This window comes from Thalassophryne amazonica, chromosome 17 (genome assembly GCF_902500255.1).
Source record: "Thalassophryne amazonica chromosome 17, fThaAma1.1, whole genome shotgun sequence".
NCBI classification, from domain to species: Eukaryota; Metazoa; Chordata; class Actinopteri; order Batrachoidiformes; family Batrachoididae; genus Thalassophryne; species Thalassophryne amazonica.
This window is the reverse complement of record NC_047119.1, coordinates 45358729-45381853: the sequence shown is the minus strand read 5'-3', so window position 1 is coordinate 45381853 and position 23125 is coordinate 45358729. Positions and strand designations below refer to the sequence as shown.

The 23125-nt window shown below is 43.4% G+C and overlaps 1 protein-coding gene across 1 annotated transcript in view; it reads left to right on the top strand.

Moving 5' to 3' along the window:
* The window catches only part of LOC117529092 (protein unc-13 homolog B-like), a 174724-nt gene extending 151599 nt beyond the window's left edge, over positions 1-23125 (top strand). Inside the window, 9 exon segments of the mRNA XM_034191794.1 lie at positions 16210-16356; positions 16532-16655; positions 17290-17343; positions 17489-17557; positions 17560-17565; positions 21150-21297; positions 21872-21964; positions 22068-22227; positions 22456-23125. Coding sequence (XP_034047685.1) covers positions 16210-16356; positions 16532-16655; positions 17290-17343; positions 17489-17557; positions 17560-17565; positions 21150-21297; positions 21872-21964; positions 22068-22227; positions 22456-22741 — 1087 coding nt within the window. The 3' untranslated portion in view covers positions 22742-23125.

Below are 23125 nucleotides of genomic sequence, written 5' to 3'. Positions count from 1 at the left end.
GTTCAGTTGTTGGACTTCTGTGCTAGTCACAGTTTGTCCATCACGAACACCATGTTCGAGCACAAGGGTGTCCATAAGTGCACGTGGCACCAGGACACCCTGAGCCGGAGGTCGATGATCGACTTTGTAGTCGTATCATCTGACCTTCGGCCACGTGTCTCGGACACTCGAGTGAAGAGAGGGGCAGAGCTGTCGACTGATCACTACCTGGTGGTGAGTTGGATCCGCTGGGAGGGTAGGAAACCGGTCAGACCTGGCAGACCCAAACGTATCGTGAGGGTCTGCTGGGAACGACTGGCGGAACCCTCTGTCAGCGAGGTCTTCAACTCCCACCTCCGGGAGAGCTTCTCCCAGATCCCGGGGGAGGTTGGAGACATGGAGTCCGAGTGGACCATGTTCTCCACCTCCATTGTTGATGCGGCTACTCGTAGCTGTGGTCGCAAGGTCTCTGGTGCCTGTTGCAGCGGCAATCCCCAAACCCGGTGGTGGACACCGGAAGTAAGGGATGCTGTCAAGCTGAAGGAGTCCTACTTATCTTTCTTGGTAGGTGGGACCCCAGAGGCAGCTGACAGGTACCGGCAGGCCAAGCGTGCCACAGCCCTGCGGTCACAGAGGCAAAAACTCAGGTCTGGGAGGAGTTTGGGGAGGCTATGGAGGAGGACTATCGGTTGGCCTCGAAGAGATTCTGGCAAACCGTCCGACGCGTCAGGAGGCGGAAGCAGCTCTCAACCAGCACTGTTTACGGTGCGGGTGGGGAGCTGTTGACCCTGACTGGGGATGTTGTCGGGCAGTGGAAGGAGTACTTCGAGGATCTCCTCAATCCCATCGTCACGTCTTCCGAAGAGGAAGCAGAGACTGGGGACTCAGAGGCAGACTCATCCATTACCCAGGCCGAAGTCACCGAGGTGGTTAGAAAGCTCCTCGGTGGCAAGGCTCCTGGGGTGGATAAATCCGTCCTGAGTACCTTAAGTCTCTGGATGTTGTGGGGCTGTCTTGGCTGACACGCCTCTGCAACATCGCGTGGCGATCGGGGACAGTGCCTCTGCAACATCGCGTGGCGATCGGGGACAGTGCCTCTGGATTGACAGACCGGGGTGGTGGTCCCTCTGTTTAAGAAGGGGGACTGGAGGGTGTGTTCCAACTATAGAAGGATCACACTCCTCAGCCTCCCCGGTAAGGTCTATTCCAGAGTACAGGAGAGGAGAATTCGACCGATGGTCGAACCTCGGATTCAGGAGGAGCAGTGTGGTTTTCCGTCCTGGTCGCGGCACACTGGACCAGCTCTACATGCTCCATCGGGTGCTCGAGGGTTCATGGGAGTTTGCCCAACCAGTCCACATGTGTTTTGTGGATCTGGAGAAGGCGTTCGACCGTGTCCCTCGGGGCACCCTGTGGGGAGTGCTCCGGGAGTACGGGGTCCGGGGTCCTTTGTTAAGGGCTATCCGGTCCCTGTACGACCGCAGCAGGAGCTTGGTTCGCATTGCCGGTAGTAAGTCAAACCTGTTTCCAGTGCACGTTGGCCTCCGCCAGGGCTGCCCTTTGTCACCGGTTCTGTTCATTATTTTTATGGACAGAATTTCTAGGCGCAGCCAGGGTGTAGAGGGGGTCTCGTTTGGGAACCACAGAATCTCGTCTCTGCTGTTTGTGGACGATGTGGTTCTGTTGGCTTTGCCAAATCAGGACCTTCAGCGTGCACTGGGTCGGTTTGCAGCCGAGTGTGAAGTGTCCGGGATGAAAATCAGCACCTCCAAATCCGAGGCCATGGTTCTCGACCGGAAAAAGGTGCTTTGCCCTCTTCAGGTCGGTGGAGTGTCCTTGCTTCAAGTGGAGGAGTTTAAGTATCTCAGGGTCTTGTTCACGAGTGAGGGACGGATGGAGCGTGAGATCGATAGACGGATCGGTGCAGCATCTGCAGTGAGATTTGGCTCATGACCGAAAGAACGAGATCGCGAGTACAAGCGGCCGAGATGAGTTTCCTCCGTAGGGTGGCTGGGCGCTCCCTTAGAGATAGGATGAGGAGCTCGGTCACTCGGGAGGAGCTCGGAGTCGAGCCGCTGCTCCTCCACGTCGAAAGGAGTCAGTTGAGGTGGCTCGGGCATCTTTTCCGGATGCCCCCTGGACGCCTCGCTGGAGAGGTGTTCCAGGCACGTCCCACTGGGAGGAGGCCCCGGGGAAGACCCAGGACACGCTGGAGGGACTACATCTCTCGGCTGGCTTGGGAACGCCTTGGGGTTCCCCCAGAGGAGCTGGGGGAGGTGTGTGTGGGTCGGGAGGTCTGGGCGGCTTTGCTTGAGCTGCTGCCCCCGCGACCCGACTCCAGATAAAGCGGAAGAAAAGGGATGGATGGATGGATGGATGGTGTTTGTTGAACTGAATTTATGTACTGCATACATATGCTGTTGTATAGCTGTAATTATTCAGAAGCCTATAAACTGTCAGTTGCACAGCTGTCTTGTGATCAGGGTTGAAGATACACTAAATCTATCATGATTCATGTTCGCTGCTGGAGCTTTGGGTGAAACACTATCACATTATGTTTTTGGTTCCAAAAGGGGACAGGGTCCAACCTTTATCTTGGCAATGCCATGTGGCAAGGAAGATGGTCTCTTCTGGAGATACCTGTATGTGGGTTTGTTTAAAGTCAACAGGCAATTGCCAACAGGCAATCCCCCACTTGATCCGTTACCCAGTTGTCATGACAAGGATGAGGGGTTGGATTTTGGCACCCCATGGTCCAATGGTGTCATGCTAGATGCCACTAATAGCTTGTATTCAAATTAAAAGACCATTAAAACGAATAACAAAAGAGGAGTAGCTATGGTAATCGGCCAGTCACTGTTTAAAAAAAAAGGCTACCATGAAAGACATCACTTTTTCTTTAGTTAGCAGTGTAGGCTTGTCTACTTAACACTCAGAAGGCCAAGGTCTGGTCAATGACCAGTCTACCTCTAAAGTCCACGGATAGTCAAATGACTCCAAGATCCCCTGTGGAGAGCTACTTCTGTTATGTAAACAAGGACGTCTCAGAACACCTCAGAGGACGGGCTGACTTGGCTAGCCACATTCTTGTGTTTGCATATTTGCTGTCTGTGTGCCTGCTTAGCTGAAAGGGCTGCTGATTTGTGCTTAGGTGGATAAATAACCTTTACCCTGGGGGAGAGATGAAATTTGTTTTCTGAATTGTATTTAAATGTACCAAAAAACACACCAAAAGAAAACTTCCTGGGGAGAAATGAAATTTTGTTTTCTGGATTTATTGAAATGTACCAAAATGTACCAAAAAAACACACCAGAAAACCAAAATATATACAGTAGGTACAGGTTACAGTCACTCACAATGACTAACAGTCCCCACACTGTTATTATGTCATTATGTCCACATGATGACAGCAAGCAGACACACATGCGTCACAGTGGGCAGTTGTTAGTCCATGTCTATCCAAACACAGTACATGTTGTCCAGCTGGGACATCCAGAACGACAGATCTTTCAGCCGCTGTGGTGCACAAATAGTTGTAGCAATAGGTGTACTAGGCAGCTGTAATTTTACACGTTTTGCACACAACTCCTGCTTCATACGCAGCCCTTTCAGCTAAGCAGGCAAGTGACTCCCAGATCCTCTGTGGAGAGCTACTTCTGTTATGTAAACAAGGAAGTCTCAGAACACACAGACAGCAAATATGCAAACACAAGAATGTGCCTAGCCAAGTCAGCTAGCCAGGATCATTTGACTCTCCATGGGCTTTATGCAAACACAAGAATGTGGCTAGCCAAGTCAGCTAGCCAGGGTCATTTGACTCTCCGTGAGCTTTACAGGTAGAAGAGAAAAGCTTGGACCTCCGTGTGTTAAAGCTACAAGATCCAAAAGTCTATAATCTAATGGTTACAGTGGGGCCAAAAAGTATTTAGTCAGCCTCGGATTGTGCAAGTTCTCCTACTTAGAAAGATGAGAGGTGTCTGTAATTTTCAACATAGGTACACTTCAATTATGAGAGACAAAATGAGAAGAAAAAATCCAGAAAATCACATTGTAGGATTTTTAAAGAATTTATTTGTAAATTATGGTGGAAAATAAGTATTTGGTCACCCACAAACAAGCAAGATTTCTGGCTCTCACAGACCTGTAATTTCTTCTTTAAGAAGATTTTCTGTCCTCCACCTGTTACCTGTATTAATGGCACCTGTTGGAACTTGTTATCTGTATAAAAGACACCAATCAACAGCCTCAAACAGTCAGACTCCAAACTCAACCATAGCCAAGACCAAAGAGCTGTTGAAGGACACCAGGAAGAAAATTGTAGATGTGCACCAGGCTGGGAAGAGTGAATCTACAATAGTCAAGCAGCTTGGTGTGAATAAATCAACTGTAGGAGCAATTGTAAGAAAATGGAAGACATACAAGACCATTGATAATCTCCCTCAATGTGGGGCTCCACGCAGATGTCATCCCATGGGGTCAAAATGATCATGAGAACGGTGAACAGAAATCCCAGAATTACACGGAGGGACCTGATGAATGACCTGCAGAGAGCTGGGACCAAAGTAACAAAGGCTACACACTACGCAGAGAGGGACTCAAATCCTGCAGTGTCAGGCGTGTCCCCTGCTTAAGCCAGTTCATGTCCAGGCCCATCTGAAGTTTGCCAGAGAGCATATGGATGATCCAGAAGAGGACTGGGAGAATATCATGGGGTCAGATGAAACCAAAATAGGACATTTTGGTAAAAACTGAACTCGTCGTGTTTGGAGGAAGACGAATGCTGAGTTGCATCCCAAGAACACCATACCTACTGTGAAGCATGGGGGTGGAAACATCATGCTTTGGGGCTGTTTTTCTGCAAAGGGGACAGGACGACTAATCCATGTTAAGGGAAGAATGGACGTGGCCATGTATCATGAGATTTTAAGCTAAAACCTCCTTCCATCAGTGAGAACATTGAAGATGCAACGTGGCTGGGTCTTCCAGCATGACAGTGATCCCAAACACATCGCTCGGGCAACAAAGCAGTGGCTCCATAAAAAGCATTTCAAGGTCCTGGAGTGACCAAGCCAGTCTCTAGACCTCAATCCCATATTGTTGAGGGAGTTGAAAGTCCATGTTGCCCAACGACAGCCCCAAAAACATCACTGCTCTAGAGGAGATCTGCGTGGAGGAATGGGCCAAAATACCAACTACAGTGTGTGCAAACCCGGTAAAGACTTAAAGGAAACATTTGACCTCTGTCATTGCCAACAAAGATTATGTTATAAAGTATTGAGTTGAACTTTTGTTATTGACCAAATACTTATTTTCCACCATAATTTACAAATAAATTCTTTAAAAATCCTGCAATGTGATTGCCTGGATTTTTTTTTCTCATTTGTCTAAGTTGAAGTGTACCTATGATGAAAATTACAGACCTCTCATTGTTCTAAGTAGGAGAACTTGCACAGTCAGGGACTGACTAAATACTTTTTTGCCCCACTGTATGCTGAGAGTCTATTGAGCAAGATCCCAGGTTTGATTCCACGTGGAAATATTTTTATAAATGCCTTTTTTAAATTTCTGAAAATGTGTCTGAGAGAACTTTAATTTTGGGAAGTGTTGAATCGTACACTCAAGTGGTTCTGCGATGGGCTGTGGATGCCAGCCCCGAAAGGGGCAACTCTTATCTCCAAATTATACCAGTAAATGTCCAGTTTTATGTTTCGTTAGCAGCTATTAATATGTGTTCTTATCAGCCTCAAGAGTAAGATGGAAGCAGTTACTAAGACTAATTTCCCCTAGTCTTTGTTTACGAGGCAGTATTCCAATAATGGTTGTTTCTGTCTTGTGTATATATCAGGTTGCCACACTGGATGCAGCGGTATGTCTAATACTGACCATTTCATGTAGATTCCTAAGTGCTGGTTTAGGATTTAGTCTCTGCAGAACCACAGTAGAACTTAGATGTTCTGGTCAGGCTGTGCAGCAAGTGTCTTCATGGAACCCTCATGTGATTGATGTCAATAAAATTGACACGTCGTCATTTTAATCCTGCTGCTCTCTAATAGTAGTTCCCACCTTTATTATTTATTTTTTTATTTTTATTTTGGGGGGGTAAAAAGTAACATTGACGCATGAATTAATTTATGTATAGTTTTTTGCTCTCCGATTTAATTCCCTGCTGGCTTATTGGGACATTTCCATGTCGTGCTTTGTCATATTTCTTGTAGGTGTAGTGGCTTGTTTGTAGATTTTAGTTTTCAATGTGTTTGGCTGATAGTTTAGTCAGACATTCAAACTTAGTGTGTTCACTTTGCAATTAAAGAATGATGAGCTGGTTGACGAGGAGGAGGAGCCTGTGGAGAAGGTAGGTTTTCATTAGTGTTGAATAAGTAGATTATTGTTTGCTAAATTGGTGCATGTGTTAAAAACAATTAACTGAAAAATTAATTGAACAAAAATTTCCCAACAATGAAACAATGTTGTGATTTAGTGACAGAGACCGTTTTAATTTTTATTTAGTTGCCATCCATCACTGCTGCTAAACAATTCAGGTCTCTTAATTATGACATTAATTATAACATTTATAAATGCCTTTTTTTTAACTGAATTTTGCATTTCAAGGAGGAAATGTACCTGAAGCCCTGAAATGCTAAGATGGGCTGACAGCCAAAAATCAACTTACACTTGTGTCCCTTTGCCCCTATGGACGACTTTCTTGGAATTCCATTTGCACACTAATGTCAAGAACCTGCACCCAACATGCTAACCTGTAGACCACAAACAATTTTTATTTATTTAGTTTTATGGTTTGGTGTTTTACTGGAGATGGAGCAGGTAGCTCAATGAGATAAGAAGTTGTGCTACTGATACAGAATAAGGCTGCAACATAACAAAATATGAAAAAAGTGAAGCGCTGTGAATACCTTCCGGATGCATTGTATGTAGACCTGGGTTCAATTCCCAGTCACACTGCCTATTGGTGTCCTTGGACAAAAGATTTTATCAGCTTTGTCCCAGTCCACACAGCTGTAATGGGTACCAGGCTTAGACAGGTAAGTAATCTGCCATGGACTGGCTTTCTATCCAGGTTACGGAATCCGAGGACAAGCACTGGCACCAGCGGGTCTCAGGGCCTATGTAGGACTTACTTTTTCTTCTTACTCAAGAACACTTTAAACATGGGAAGAAGTAGTCAAACCTGATTCCAGCCCAAACTGGGGTCAGTCTGGTCTTGCACCTGTCACATGAGATACGTGGATATATATTTCCTTCAGTGTAATATACTTGCACTGTGTCCTGTGAAAATGCAGCATCTATGAAAATAGAAGTGATGGATCAGGATTTGATACTGATAGATAATCGATATGAGATGACTTGGATGTGAATTGGCGGGGGTGGGGGGGGTGTCTTTTTGAGACGTCACTGTTTCTGATACGTTTTTGAAATAAAGCTGGAAATCCTGTGTCGAAATAACACGTGTTTCACTGATCACCATGAATCATCTGTGAGTACGGGATTTTATTTCCAGCTGTTAGGCTTGATTCTTTTTTTTTTTCTTTGTATCGTGTCTTTCCGCTGCCACTCCCAGCTCTGTGAGAGTGAGGAGGAGGATGAATCAGTGGTTGAGGTCTGTTGTGAGCTGATTTGTTATCAGCCTGTAAAGGTCGTGAGTCATTCATTGTTTCACTGTCCTTTGTTCACTCCTCCCTACGACACCACAGTGGTCATCTGTGTCCTTGTGTGCTAGAACAGCACATACTTGTGTGTTCTATTGTGTCCCAATTGTTCTGGTCCCCTGTGGTGACTTTCAGCCTGACCTTTAACCTTTCCTCAGTGAAACCTCACAGGAATTCCCTAAAACCAGTGACTCTGTGTTCTTCAAACAACTTGTGTTTCTGTCAAACCATTTTATGTTGCTATTTTCTTTGGTTTTCAAAAGTCTAAAAATGTGTACACAATTGGACCTGGACTTTTTACACACATGTCCAACATTTTGCTTAACAAAATATGCAGTAACTGAACTTAGTATCTCATTTTGATGCAGAGAAACATGTGTTGCAGAATATTTCTTATTTGCTTTCTATATTTCTGAATTAAGTCAGAAATATAGACAAGACACTAGCACCAAACTGTAAATGGGTGCTGGCCTTGGCTGGGGAGGAAACCTGCATCAGACTGGCGTCCCATCAAGGGGGAATCATAGACTCGCATCCACCTGACGCGACGGAATCTGGAGATAAGCACAGTCACATATTATCCACATACCATAGGAAGTGTTAGTCTCATCTGTCCCAGAAAAGCAACATGAATTGTCCCCTCACTCGTGAACAACACCCCAACGTACTTGAACTCCTTCACTTGGGGCAAGACCTCATTCTCTGCCCAGAGTAGGTAGTCCATCAGTTTCCTGCTGAGCACCATGGCCTCAGATTTAGAGGTGCTGATCCTCATCCCAGCTGCTCCACACTCAACTGCGAACCAACCTAGTGAGTGCTGGAGATCACAGGTTGATGATGCTAACAGGACCACATCATCTGCAAAAAGCAGTGATGAGAACTGAAGACCCTCCTCACCCCGACTACGCCTTGATATCCTGTACATGAATATCACAAGCAGGATTCCTGACAAAGTGTAGCCCTGGCAGAGGCCAACCTCCACCAGAAACCAGTCTGACTTACTGTTGAGGATCTGAACACAGCTCTTGCTTTGTGAGTACAGAGGTTGAATGGCCCTGAGAAGGGACCCCCTCACTCCATACTCCCCGCAGCATCTCCCGGGGTATCAGATCATACGCCTTCCCAGGGCATCCACAAAAGTCCACAAAATGCATGTAGACTGGATGGGCATACTCCCAGGCCACCTCCAGAATCCTTGGGAGAGTGAGGTTCAACTATCGGCCAATCCTCCTTTCCAGCTCCCTGGAGTAGACTTTACCAGGGAGGCTGAGTAGTGTAACGCCCATGTAGTGGCACACACTCTCTGGTCCCCTTTTTTAAATATGGAGACCACCACCCCAGTTTGCCACTCCTTTGGCACTGTCCCAGACCTCCGTGCAATGTTGAAGAGATGTTTCATCCAAAACAGTCCCTACACACCAAGAGCCTTCATCATTTCTGGACGGATGTCATCCATCAGCCCCTGAGGCTTTACCACTGTGGGTTGTTTGACTGCTCAGTGACTTCCACCAGGGAAATTCATGATGATCCTCCATCAGCTTCCAGCTCTGCCTCTATAACAGAGGGTGATCCAGTATGATGCAGAAATTCCTCGAAGTGTTCCTTCCAGTGACCGATTACCTCCTCAGTTGAAGTCAACAGAGTCTGAAAAGACTCCTTCTACAGTTGGATGGATTCCCTGGCCACCAGTGTCCACCACGGTGTTTGAACGTTACTGCCCCTTGAGGCACCTAAGACCTTCACTCCACAGCTCCCTGCTGCAGCTTCAGCAATAGAAGCTTTGAACATTGCCCATTCTTGTTCAATACCCCCAACCTCCACGGGGATGCCAGAAAAGCTCCGCCAGAGGTGTGAATTAAATATCTTTCAGACAATGGGCTCCTCCAGATGTTTCCAGCTCACCTGCACTATCCATTTGGGCTTACCAGGTCTATCCAAAGTCCTCCCCATCCACTGATCCAACTCACCACCAGATGGTGATCAGTTAACAGCTCTGTCCTTCTCTTCACCCAAGTGTCCAGAACATGTGGCCTCAGATCAGATGATATGACAAAATCGATCATTGGCCTTTGCCCTAGGGTGCTCTGGTACCATGTACACTTATGAGCATCCTCATGTTCGAACATGGTGTCTGTTATGGACAGTTCATAACTAGCACAAGTCCAACAACAAACAACTGCTCAGGTTTAGATCAGGGAGGCTGATCCTCCCAATCACACCTCTCCAGGTGTCTCTGTCCTTGCTTACATGTGTGTTGAACAATGTTCAGCAGAACAATGGATTCTGCCACAGGAGCCCCATACAGGACTCCAAGAGGGCTGAATACTCTGAACTGCTGTTTGGTGCATATGCGCAACAGCAGTCAGCAACCCGAAGGTGCAGGGAGGTGACCCTGTTGTCAACAGGAGTAAACTCCAATGCAGCAGCGCACAGGTAGGGGCTCATGTGTACCCCCACACCCGCCCGGCGCCTCACATCCTGGGCAACTCCAGAGAAGAATAAGGTCCAACTTCTATCAAGGATGGGGGTTCCAGAGCTGAGGCTTTGTGTGGAGGCGAGGCCCACCAGATCTAACTGGTAGTGCTCTACCTCCCGCACAAGCTGCGGGTCCTTCCCCCACAAAGAGGTCACGTTCACAATTACAGAGCTAGCATCTGCCACCTGGGTCTAGTCCGTCAAGGCCCTCGAATTTCACTGCCTCCCATGGGACAGGGCACCCGACCCCAGCGGTTCCCCCTGTGGGTGGTGAACCCACAGGGGGAACCCAACATGTCCCTGACATTCAGATCTTCTTGTTTTATGGCAGCTGGCATCCAGCTTAATGCTGCATTACTGGAACCTTCTGTACCAGATTATATATCAGACAGTACCTGTTTCAAATCTGTATACAGGATCATCTTATCATCCATGTAGATGATGGAGTCTTGTGGCCACATATAATGCAGTATTTTTTTTATATATAAATTGCTTCATAATAGAAGTCGAAGGGCCAGCAAAACAAGTAAAAAGAAATGCTTCATATAGGCTGGAAAATACAGGAATACAATGAGCAGTCATGCCATTTTTGATGTATGTGTTGAGTTCAGCATTTACCAACAGTCGCGATTCTGCTGACCTCTGAAGCAAAATGTGCTGCACCGTCGAGGCAGCTGTCACATTAGTTAGTCATGTCAATTTATAAAATCTTTCTGTTCATTTTGTACACACCTCCACCAAGTTCAATGTTTCTTTGCACAAAAACCTCAATAGTATCTATTTCAGACCTGGCCTGACTTTTTCAGTCACTTCTGCAAAAATGTTATCAAATATCTTTTGAGGAATTCTGCCAACTGTCCAACAAACAGTTGCAGGTGAAAACATCCTCCTTGGTGGAAGTAATTAAAATCGATTAGTCTCAAATAGACATTAGTTAAGATTGTTCCATGTTATACCCAGTAGTGGGCACAGTTCCACTAATCCACTAACCGTTAATTATCGAAAATAATGTTTTCATTATCGGATTAGCTTTTCAGATAACTTTGAAAACCATCATCGGACCAATTATCTTCCGATAAGTTTTGGTCCAACAATTTTTAGACCGCTAACATTTTTGCAGGCGTAGCTTTTTGTAGTAGATGTGCAGTTCTATCCTCTACAAGCACAAACAGAGAAGAGCTGGTTCCAGATGGTTCACGGAGCGACTGATTTATCTGTTATAACACCGCACCGAACATTTCACTATTATTTGATTTCTTTGTGCAACTGACATCATTATTCAAGCATTCAAACGGCGATTCCTGTCGCCACACAACTCCAACCACACATGAGAAAGTTTTGACAGTTCTTGTTATTGAAAGAAACCTTGTCTCCCTAACTGGATAGAGTTGTGATGTCATCACGCATGCGCTTAGGCACTGTCTAGCGGGATCTTGAAATTTCTTTCTTTTTTTATACAAATGAAATAAATGACATATTTTACAAAAGCACATTTATTTGTAAACACCAACACATTACATTGATTCACTTGTGTTGGTTTTTACATGGAATGAATGAATCAACCAGTATGAGCGGAGGCTTAGTTACCCATAATCCCCTTTGGGCATCTGTGTATTAATGTTCAAATCTTCAGAATTAGTGCATTATTTTAAAATTAACAGATATGGTGTTATATATCACTTTGTACATTTTAAGAGTTTACATTAATGTAGTTATTCTATCTGGAATAATTTAATTTTTAAAGCAAAACCATAATTCAAACCTGCTTTCCGTTTCAAGACCCCTGCCTCATTGTGGGACCAGAGCGCACAAAGATAAGTGCTGGCTCATTGGCTGTTTGGGTTTGTGATCGCCTTTGATTCTATTAGAAGCTTTGGGGGTGTTTAAACTCAAAATCAGCTTCTTAGTAGTTGAGAACGTATAGGAGGCAAAATTTAAAGTTCTGTTATCTGTAGCTTCCGATACGTTTTTCGGCAGTTTATCGGTTTAGCGTTAAAAAGATAACTTTTCAGTTAGCTGATTACCAGTAATCAAAGCTAAGTTTTTGGTTAGCTGTGCCCACCACTGGTTATACCCCCCCGTGTACTTTCTTAGACTGAAAACAATGTCAGGGATAAAAATGTGAGTGCATGTGTAAAGTCCTGTACATTAATTTGCATGCAGTAAAATGGCAGAGTCCCTCTGTTTCAAGCTTCTTCCTTTCCTGGAAATCTTCCCTTTGTCCTGTGCTGTAGAATCTGCCAGTAATGCTGCAACAAACGGTCGGTCTCCTTCATGTTTCATCTATCCAGACCCCCTGTAGGTAATTAGATGACATTACAGTCTCCCTGTTCTTAGGGAGACATATTTTCCAATATTAAATTTTTCTTTTTCAATGTGCTCTCATGAAAGGTGGAAACTTCCATTAAAAAGGTGGGTTCATCTAATTAATTTTCAGGACCACCACCACTCATTTTCCAGATTATAATCACAATGTCTGTTGATCCAGATTACACTTGTTTCATCTGTTACTTTTATTCCTGCTAATTATAATTTTTGCCTTAAAGGCCCACAAAAAAGCTAAACTAATACACATTGCAGCTCTTGTTTAGAGTTGTTGAGCGCACACCTATTTTTGCATTATACTTTTCAAATTTTCTGTTTCTGAACAGGTCCATAGAGGACAGCTTCTTGCTGACATTGTGCATATAACACCCACTACATTGTTTTGACAAGTTATTTGCACAATAAGGAAAAGTGAAAAGAAGTGCCATTTTATTTTGTTCTGATGGTTCATTTCAAAATGTTATGGCTTCTATCCAATGCCTACAGCAGTGTATTTGGGCCATCATAGGTTTAAAAATGTGTTTTTTTTTGTTTTGTTTTTTTTTTTTGGGGGGGGGGGGGTAGTTTGAGGTAAAACTCACAAATTTCAAGTTTAAACTCATCAGTTTGCAAGAAAAAAAACCTCAATATTGCCTAAGTCATAAAGTGTCAATAAAAAATTGTAAAAATTTGCAAGGAAAAAAAAACAGATTCTGTGAGATTATAAAGTTGTAAATTTGCAGTAAAAACTTGTAAAATTTGTAAATTGCAATAAAAAACTTCTAAGATTTGCAAGGAAAAACCCACAGATTCTGTGAGATTATAAAGTCATACATTTGTGAGGAAAAAAGTTATACATTTGCAAAAATAATTAATAAATTTCCGTGGGGGGAAAAAATGCTGATATTCTATGACATCAGTCATAAATTTGTGAGTCGTTCTGAGGTTAAAGTCTTAAATTTATGAGAGAAAAAAATAGAAAATGGGAGGTTAGTTGTGGAACCAACGTTTGGGGGGAGGGGTTATTTTGTTTGTTCGTTGTTTCTTCTTGTTTTGTTTTCTTTTTCTTTTTACCGACAGTGACCCTCATACATGTCATGATCTCCCCGTCCCAGGAAAAAAAACAAGTTGAACTAGTTCTTCAAAAATTTGGAGACAACCAACTGCATGTATAATCATAGGGCGTTGCCGTTGCTCAAACTTTCCTGGACCTGTGTGTTTCTGCAGATGGACAAAGAGGCCAGTAACTTGCTGAACAACCTGCAGGTGAAGTTGAACAACGTCCTGGATGAACTCAGCAGTACTTTTGGCAACAGGTAGCTTCATTGTGATTCTCATACACACCAAAAGCACACTCTGTCTCTCAGCACATTTACACTATGGTGTCATTAAAAAGTTAGTTTTTATGTTTGCAAAGTGTAATAGTAGGAACTCTTGTCCACTTTTCCCATTATACACCATATAAGAATAATCAGGTCCAGTCTGAGAACATGTGCCGGTGCCAAGCATTGCTGCATTCACCACACTGCAAAACTGCCCTGGGTTCTGATTGTCAACTACTCAGACAGACTGCCAGCATCCACACCTCCCAAAGTATCCATGTGATAGATGTGTGTGTCCTTGGCCTTATGCAGTTGATAGGGTCCTCAACACTGAGGCACTTGTGCACTGCAATGCAGCTTTTGATTCAGTGGACCACCCAAGCTGAGAGACAGAATGTTCAGCTGCCTCCAGTTTTTCCCCATACCTTTAAAAATGGGTTTACCTCCCCCGACATGCAGAATCAGGACGTGTTATTTTCAGTGTTGAGCTTTGCAAAGAGGGCTGCAGAGCCAATTGTGCCACCAATCCCCAACAAGGAGTCATGTGCCAGCTATAGGACCATGTGCAATGCTGGACATAGTTTAAATTTCATGCCTATGACCAGGTATATCCCATAAAAGCCAAATGTAGGATAACACATTCATCTATTTAAACGCATTTCAACACACATTCTATGACCAGGTGCTGGTTTTTCCTAGTGCGTAAATTAGCTAAACTTTATTTCTATAGCACATTTAAAGTGGATATGACACTTAAAGACAACATAGTCTTATTACATGTAACAAGGTTATATAATTCGGTCAACCTAAGCATTTTGGGAAAATGGACGCAGTTTTCACGTTATATATACATTTGAACGTCCCGCCACTGAAAAATGTGCACGCCCCTTGAACAGCTTCCCGCTGAGCACCAAGCTGAAAATACATCACAGGCTGTAGACCGTATCGGCTTGCGCGCCTGGCGGCCATTGTTTACACTTTTTTTTAGCGGCAGAAACTTTGATTAAACACAGCTCTCAGGGCTTGTTTGTCGATATGTCTGACCAGTGTGTAGCAGCATATTGCACAAACACAAGGGCGAAAGGTTTTAGCCTTTTCAAGTCCAGGCAGATTGATCGACAAGCTGCGGTGTTGTGTGATGCACGAAATGTCCGGCTGCCGCTCCCTCCGCTCGCACACCCCATTTGCTCCAGACAGCCAGACACTTCCTCTACCATCTCCATGTTCTGACTGCTCACAGGAACACATAAAATGTCAACCCCAAAGAATATGTTCACAATAATCTTGCAGCATGTAAACACAAACGGCGGCAACACGACGGCGGCATGAAAACACGGCGGCGTAAACACTGCAGCGGCATGAAAACACGGCGGCGTAAACACGGCAGCGGCATGAAAACACGGCGGCGTAAACACGGCAGCGGCATGAAAAACACGGCGGCGTAAACACGCGGCGGAGGTAAACACGACGGCGGCATGAAAACACGGCGGCGGCATGTAAACATGACATAATTAGAGTATTATAAATGCCAGCAACAAAAATCAAAGCCTCCCTTAACCATTCCATATTCTGCAGCCTTATCAAATCTATCGGAATTGGCACGTCTCTTGCCTCTGCTTTCGGCTCCACCATAAACACCGTCAGCATTATTTTCGCTGCCAGAAATACTCCTGGTTTGAATGTTCGTCCGAAAGATACGGCTCAGTCTGTAGGGTCTAATCACTGTTGCAATATCCTCAGGAACCGAGTCAGAAATAATCCACACTTGAAGAGGAGTCAGAAAAGTTCTTGATCTCGTCACAGTCTGAGGTCCATCTGTTCCTGTTGTCGATCGAACAGACAAAGACGGGACTCTCCAGCCTGTGTCGTCACGGCATCATGTGACCGCTGTCCAATTAACATACTTTTGAGAAGCTGTACAAACTTTATTTTTCAGTGATAATGAGTATAATTACTTTCAACTTACTATAAAATAGTATATTTTGCTACTTATATCAGTTTTCCCTATTTTTTTGAGGTGTCATCTCCACTTTAAACACAGCTCACACTGACCAAAGTGCTGCACACAGTCCATTAAGTACGAAAATAATAATAAAAAAGTAAACTTACAAATCAACAGTCTGAACTCAACTGACGTGAAGAGAAAATTAATTACAGATATAACAAGGTAAGAATTAAAATGTGAGGAAAGCCAGAGTAAATAGATGTGTTTTGAGCCTGGATTTAAAAACTGTGAGTGAGGGGGCATTTCTAATGTAAGGTTGGTTCCACAGCTGAGGACCAGCAACCGCAAAACCTCTGTCACCTCTTTGTTTAATAATCTCTTTATACGCCTTCATTTATGTTTATACATTTTTTGGATTGCCTAGTCTGTTATATTGGTGTGACAGAGAATTTCACATTGGTTTGGACCAGCAAAAACTACAGTTCTGTGTTTCTTTCTGTTTGTTTCTTAATTTTACAGTTTCCAAAGTTGTATCAGTGATTGTATGCATCAGATGGCGTCTCTGCTCAACCAGATCAAGGGGCCGCTCAATGCCAACACCAAAAATGAGGTTGATGCCGACTCCGACAACATGCTGCGACCACTCATGGACTTCCTCGATGGAAAGTGAGTGGACTAGCCAAGATTTAAGGCTGGGGTCGTATGGTCAAGTTTTTATCTGTTTGCTCTGACTGATGGAGAATCTTGCCACAAATATATTTAGCAGTTTTTCATTATGTGTAAAACCTTTGTCTACAATATTTGCACTGGACTTGATGTTGTTGTATTGCATGTTTTATAGGTTGACACTGTTTGCTTCCATATGTGAGAAGACTGTGTTGAAACGTGTCCTCAAGGAGCTGTGGAGGATTGTGATGACCAGCTTGGAGAAAACAATTGTCCTGCCTCAGGGCAATGACACCTTTGTAAGATCAGCCATGTGATTCTGTCGAGATTCTTAGTTGTCCAGGTCATGGTTTCCAAGTGGACTGAGTCACATCAATGAAACTTGTGTAGTTCCTTCATCCAGATGAAAAGCAACGAATCGTCAAAGAACTGGTCCACTTGACGTATCTCAGTCTACTTGGAAGCGATATGATAGCTAGTTTGTTGACACTTTATAATAAACACATTTTGGCGAGTGTAGACTTTAAATGGAATAAAGTGAAAAAAAATATTCTGCAATACTGTAGTGATGTAAAATTGGACTTATTCAGCTAATTACATGGGGAATTGTTTTTGCACCCCTTCCCCCTTACAACCTATAAATTTGGTGAGGTGAGTATTACCCCTTATGGTAGTTTAGCAAAAATCAAAATACTGTTATTTATTTATACTTTTGAGCAAATTGCAAAGGTTTTATTTTTGTGTCTTGTCCCCTACAGCTATAGGAGGTGAAAGTTTTTTGTTTTTGTTTTTTAAGTCTTTCTAGTGTTTTCTAGACAAAATGATGATCATAAATTGACAGTTTAAAAATAATAAGGAAAGTAAACATTGCACCAGTAGCTTTTGTAAAATGAATGATTGAAGCATTGTGCATATTTTGTTTTTCCCCTCTAGGGGGCGCAGATCCTCTTGGCTGCAAAAGAGTTGGGTCAGCTGTCCAAACTCAAGGTACCAAATAAACTTCATTCACATCATTTATATGTGTTTATGTTCAGTGTTGGAAAAGTCCACATGATGAAGCACATAAATGGTGAAAATCTGAAATTGTACATCTGTTTTGCAACCCCCCCCCCCCCTCCAATCTCACCCTTAGGATCACATGGCAGGAGAGGCTAAAAGTCTGTCTCCAAGACAGTGTGCTGTCATGGACGTGGCTTGGACACTATCAAGGTCAGTTCATACCATGGATTTGATTGCATTAGGGTTCAGGTTATAAGGGTCAGAACAGCTAAATCAAATACTGACCCATTAAGTTGTTATCTTCAGAGATTCTGCAAGCGGACTGATGATGGTGGGTTTGTTGGAATAGTAGGCCAGAGGATTTCATGAGGGAGATGAGTAGGGATGAGTATCGAAAACCGTTTCCTGTTAAGAATCGAGAAGAAATTCAATCCACCGACATCAATAGCCATTTTGCTTAATGATTCCCTTGTCGGTTGTTAAGTTCATATTACGCTAAAGTGGCCATCGTTTTTGAGGGTGTGTGTCGGGAAAGTGATCATTTCTCTATGTTGATTGTGGGCCCGCTGTTTCTGAGAAGCTGTGAAGTGAAGCACCTGGTCTCAGCGCAAGCAGGTCCCGCAATTTCTTTATTAATCCCTCCCAAAAGCCATTTAAAGATGTCATTCATGAGTCACCTTTGTGTGAATTACAGTCAGTAACTGGGATTGTCTTGTTGCGGGCAAAAAAGGAGAATCGTCCTCTGTAAATTTTCGTGGGGCAGCGCATGCGATGTTTCCCTGATGTGCGCTGGACCTGCTTCACCGGTTCATAAACTGAAGTTGCTGTCCTTCAGGTAAAGGAAAAAATAATATTAATAATAATAATTATCAGACCTCCCGACCTCCAGACCTCGGGAGGTCTGGGCGGCTTTGCTTGAGCTGCTGCCTCCGCGACCCGACTCCGGATAAAGCGGAAGAAAATGGATGGATGGATGGATGGATAATGATATCATCTGTTTTGTGGTACTAACTGCACAGCTCCAAACGCTGCGCGGCTCTCTGCTGAGTAAAGTTGGAAAGATAGATTTCAGTCAGAATGAATAACTTCAAAGCAAATCACCGTTTTAAATCAAATGACAACTCTTTCCAAACATTGTAATACAGGCAAACTACCTTTTTTCCCCCAAAAAATGAGACATCCTCCATTCTTTATGAATTACATTGATTGACATGCAGAGCAGCTGGCAACAAGAACTCATCTTAGGGATTACGGAGTTACATTTGTCTCATTAATACCTGAAAGGAAATGCTTTTGACAAAAACTACAGATTTTGTTTATTTTTATTTATGTCCAGAGATCAGGGATCCAGTGACCATGTACAGATTTTCTTTTTTCTTTTTTGTTTATGTCCAGAGATCAAGGATCCAGTGACCATGTACAGATTTTATTTATTTTAATTTATGTCCAGAGATCAAGAATCCAGTGACCATGTACAAATTTTATTATTATTATTTTTATTATGTCGAGAGATCAAGGATCCAGTGACCATGTACAGATTTTATTTTTTATTTATGTCCAGATTTTATTTTTTTATTTATGTCCAGAGATCAGGGATCCAGTGACCATGTAAGATGTTATTTTAAATTTTTATTTATGTCCAGAGATCAAGGATCAGTGACCATGTACAGATTGTATTTATTTTAATTTATGTGCAGAGATCAGGGATCCAGTGACCATGTACAGATTTATTTTTATTTTCTTTATGTCCAGAGATCAAGGATCCATGACCATGTACAGATTGTATTTATTTTAATTTATGTCCAGAGATCAGGATCCAGTGACCATGTACAGATTTTATTTTTATTTATGTCCAGAGATCAAGGATCCAGTAACCGTGTACAGATTTTATTTTTTTTATTTATGTCCACAGATCAGGGATCCAGTGACCATGTACAGATTTTATTTTTTATTTATGTCCAGAGATCAAGGATCCAGTAACCGTGTACAGATTTTATTTTTTTTATTTATGTCCACAGATCAAGGATCCAGTGACCATGTACAGATTGTATTTATTTTAATTTATGTCCAGAGATCAGGGATCCAGTGACCATGTACAGATTTTATTTTTTATTTATGTCCAGAGATCAAGGATCCAGTAACCGTGTACAGATTTTATTTTTTTTATTTATGTCCAGAAATCAGGGATCCAGTCACCAATTTCATATTTATTTACTTTAAGACTCAATAAAATCTTGTTGACATAGAAAACCTGCAAAGTCAACTTTTAGTACACAGAAAATTCACTGCTTTATAAATAGTAAATGTTTATATGGACTTCGGCATGTTGAGATTCCTCTCATGACAATGACTGTCACCTGGATCGACCCTGTGCAGCTAGAAATGATTATAGAGTTGAGATGAAGGAGATCTCTGGATTTTTGGCACCCAAGAAAGCTACATTGGTGGTCTAAATTGGGGATGGGGGATGGTTGGTCAAGGTCTAAAGGCATCTTGACACTTGCACGAATTTGATCCGTGCACTGCTGCACAAATCGTCATGCCAATGCATCCTGCTTTGTCCCGCTTGATGCCACACTTTGTCCTGCTGAACGCCACACGTTGTCTCACTTGACGCCACGCTATATAAAATAATCATTTTGTAGCCAGTGTTGCATTTGCTCTCAGAACTTGGCTGATGAAACCATCTCTCATCGCTCCCCAGAACCATAAAGAAATTATCTACAGCTGCAGGTTGTCTCGTGCACATCGTGCAGCGGAGAACGTGTTTGTAATCTTTTCTCGAAGGTAATTATTTATAATATGTTATTGTAATGGATTGGTAAAACAGTTGCATTTCAAACCTTCTTATGAGTTAGATAATGTATCTGTAAAATTGTTTATTATACATGTAGCATCTCGTCATAATCGTTCAGATGCCCTGTGTGCAATGATACGCATTGACCTCGTACTGACACGCAGTGTTTCCAAATAGGTTGCGAAATGTCTAGGACTAGTTCACCGAAATTTAATGTGTGCCAGAAACTTTTGAACATTTAAAAATCTTCTTTGTGCACCGGCACACAAAGCTTCCAACGGTTAAGAAGAATTTACTCACTGGCATGCCAGATTGCGTTGCCAGTGTGGGGATCAAATTCATGCAAGTGTCAAGGTACCTTAACTAGCATCAAGACTTACTGTACAGAAAATTCTGAAAACTTACTGTGGTCCACAGTGGACTTGGATGCCATCCTAGAATGTTAAACACAGTCCTTTTGTAACTTGGGATCATCGTCTTGGAAATCCCTGGTGGCAAGGAGATTGTTTCTTAATCAATACCCGACAGGTGATTGATGGCAGAGAAAATCTACATCCAGGGTCGATCTAGAGATGCCTCTGCGTGGATTTGTTTTACGTGAGAATGTCATTGCACGCCAACAGACACAGCCTTTGACAGATTCTTAGCCTGGTCTGGGGGCTGGGAAATCCCAGACGATTGGGGTCTGAGGACCTGCTGCAGCCTTCATTCTGTTGAGTACTTCTTGTTTCAACCAGAGCCCCATTAGCCGTCTTATGTTCAGAGTTCCTGTTTGGGCTTTCATGGTTACTGAGAGGCCATGGGATGTCTTTCACCCCAGCAAGCAATCCTCTACTTGATCCGTTATCCAGGTGTCATGACACGGATGAGGAATTGGATTTTGACACCCATATCCTCCTGACTAACAGGTATATCCGCCTGACTACCTTCCTGGTAGTCAGGCGGATATACCATGTACCTTGGGGTACAAATATGTGAAACTCTGTTCACTTTGCAGCAATACTTCCACGCAGGAGGCAGTGGGCTGAAGAAAACGTTCCTTGATAAGAGTCCTGAGCTGTCCTCTCTCCGCCACACTCTGTCCCTCTATACTCAGACCACAGACACCCTCATCAAGACCTTTGTGACCACACAACATGCACAAGGTAGGTGCTCACTGAACACACTGTGTTTGATACATGAGCCAGAGTATTTTCTCCTTTCAGTGTTTTGGTTTCTCAGTATGTTGACGCTGGAATTTGTTGACGAGTCACTGCTGTCTTCTTTTTTTCCTGTGCTGCTGCTGTGCCAGTGCACAAAGGAAAGGGTATTAGGTTAACTCCCAATGAAAAAATACAGCCCACCAGGGGTAGGTTTCATTGCAATAATCTGCCAGCCATTCTCTCCTTCCCAACTCACACTCTCTCCATTTACAGTTTGGTTTTGTCATTCTGTGCATCGAGGACAGTAGGTCACCATGAGCCAGTGGTTTCCAGTCCTGCTCCTGGAACTCAAACACTAATACAGCATTTTTGACTGATTCTTCAAATAAAAGCACTGGAATAATCCCATGCAGTAGTGGAGCTCTCCAAATGCAGTCTCAGGAACCACTGTGGTAGCTCAACCTCTCTAGTTGTGTCTTCTTCTCACAGAGGCTCTGCTTTATCAGTCAAAGCATCTTTCACATCTTTGTCTTCACTGGGACTAATTAAATCTCGGTTTGGTTGTGCATTACACTAGGATCAGGTGTGGCCAAGCCAATAGGTGATGTGTCAGTCCAGATTGAACTCTACACTCATCCTGGTAAAGGAGAACGCAAAGTGACTGTCAAAGGTGCGTTTGAGTCTTGTGTTTTTGACATTTTGACCAGGTTGTCTTCTCCATTTGAAGATTGGTTATTCCTCTCCTGGTTATGTTCATGTGTGTGTTGCTGTAGTCATGGGAGCAAATGACCTCAAATGGCAGACCTCAGGGATGTTCCGACCCTTTGTGGAGATCACCATGATCGGACCTCACCTCAGCGACAAGAAACGCAGGTTCCAGACCAAATCCAAGAACAACAGCTGGTCTCCCAAATACAACGAAACTTTTCATTTGTAAGCACTTCAACAGAAACACTCTTTTCCATTCATTAAACGGTCTCTGGAAATATTTTATTGCAGTTTTTATGTGGAATAGAGAACCAGTCAAAATTTAGATACCGACCCAGCAGATGTATTTTAATTCAATAAAAAACAAACAAAATTGCCCAGCCTTAGCTTCTGTTTGAATTTGGATTACAACCTAAAACTGAATTTCAGGATCTCATTTTCTTGTGTTTACAGCATGTTGGGCAATCAGGACGGCTTTGAGTGCTACGAGGTGCAAGTCTGCGTCAAAGACTACTGCTTTGGTCGTGCTAACCGAGTGGTGGGCTTGGCCGTGATTCAGTTAAGAGACATCATGGAAAAGGGCAACTGTGCCTGCTGGTGCCCACTGGGCGAACGCATCTACATGGATGAGACTGGAGTGACTGCCATGCGAATCCTCTCTCAGCGCTCTAATGACGATGTGGCCAAGGAGTTCGTCAAACTGAAGTCAGAAGTGCGTTCGGCCGAGGAGGGCAGATGAGGAGGTGCTGGGAGAGGAGGAGACTGAAGGTTGTAAACAAGCTAAGCTGTAGTGAATTTGGGCTCACAGACAGAATGGCCAATTTAAACATCTCAGAAATACATGAGAAAGTTTTTGTTTTTTCCATCACTTCTTCCTGTGATGCGTTTTTACATGTTGCCTTTCAGCTTTTGTTTCTTTTGACCTCTTTCTTCTCCTTAAATCACTCTGAAGGACAAACGCCAAATTGTCTAGTCTTCATCCTTCTGATTCAGTTCCTCGCAAGTCAAGAAGAATCTACGCTTCCAGATTTATCTCCACCCACTTTGACTCATATGTGCCACCTAGTGGTGTGGAAAGACAGACGGCTGCTTTCTGTCATGAAATCAGTTCTGTTCGCTTAGG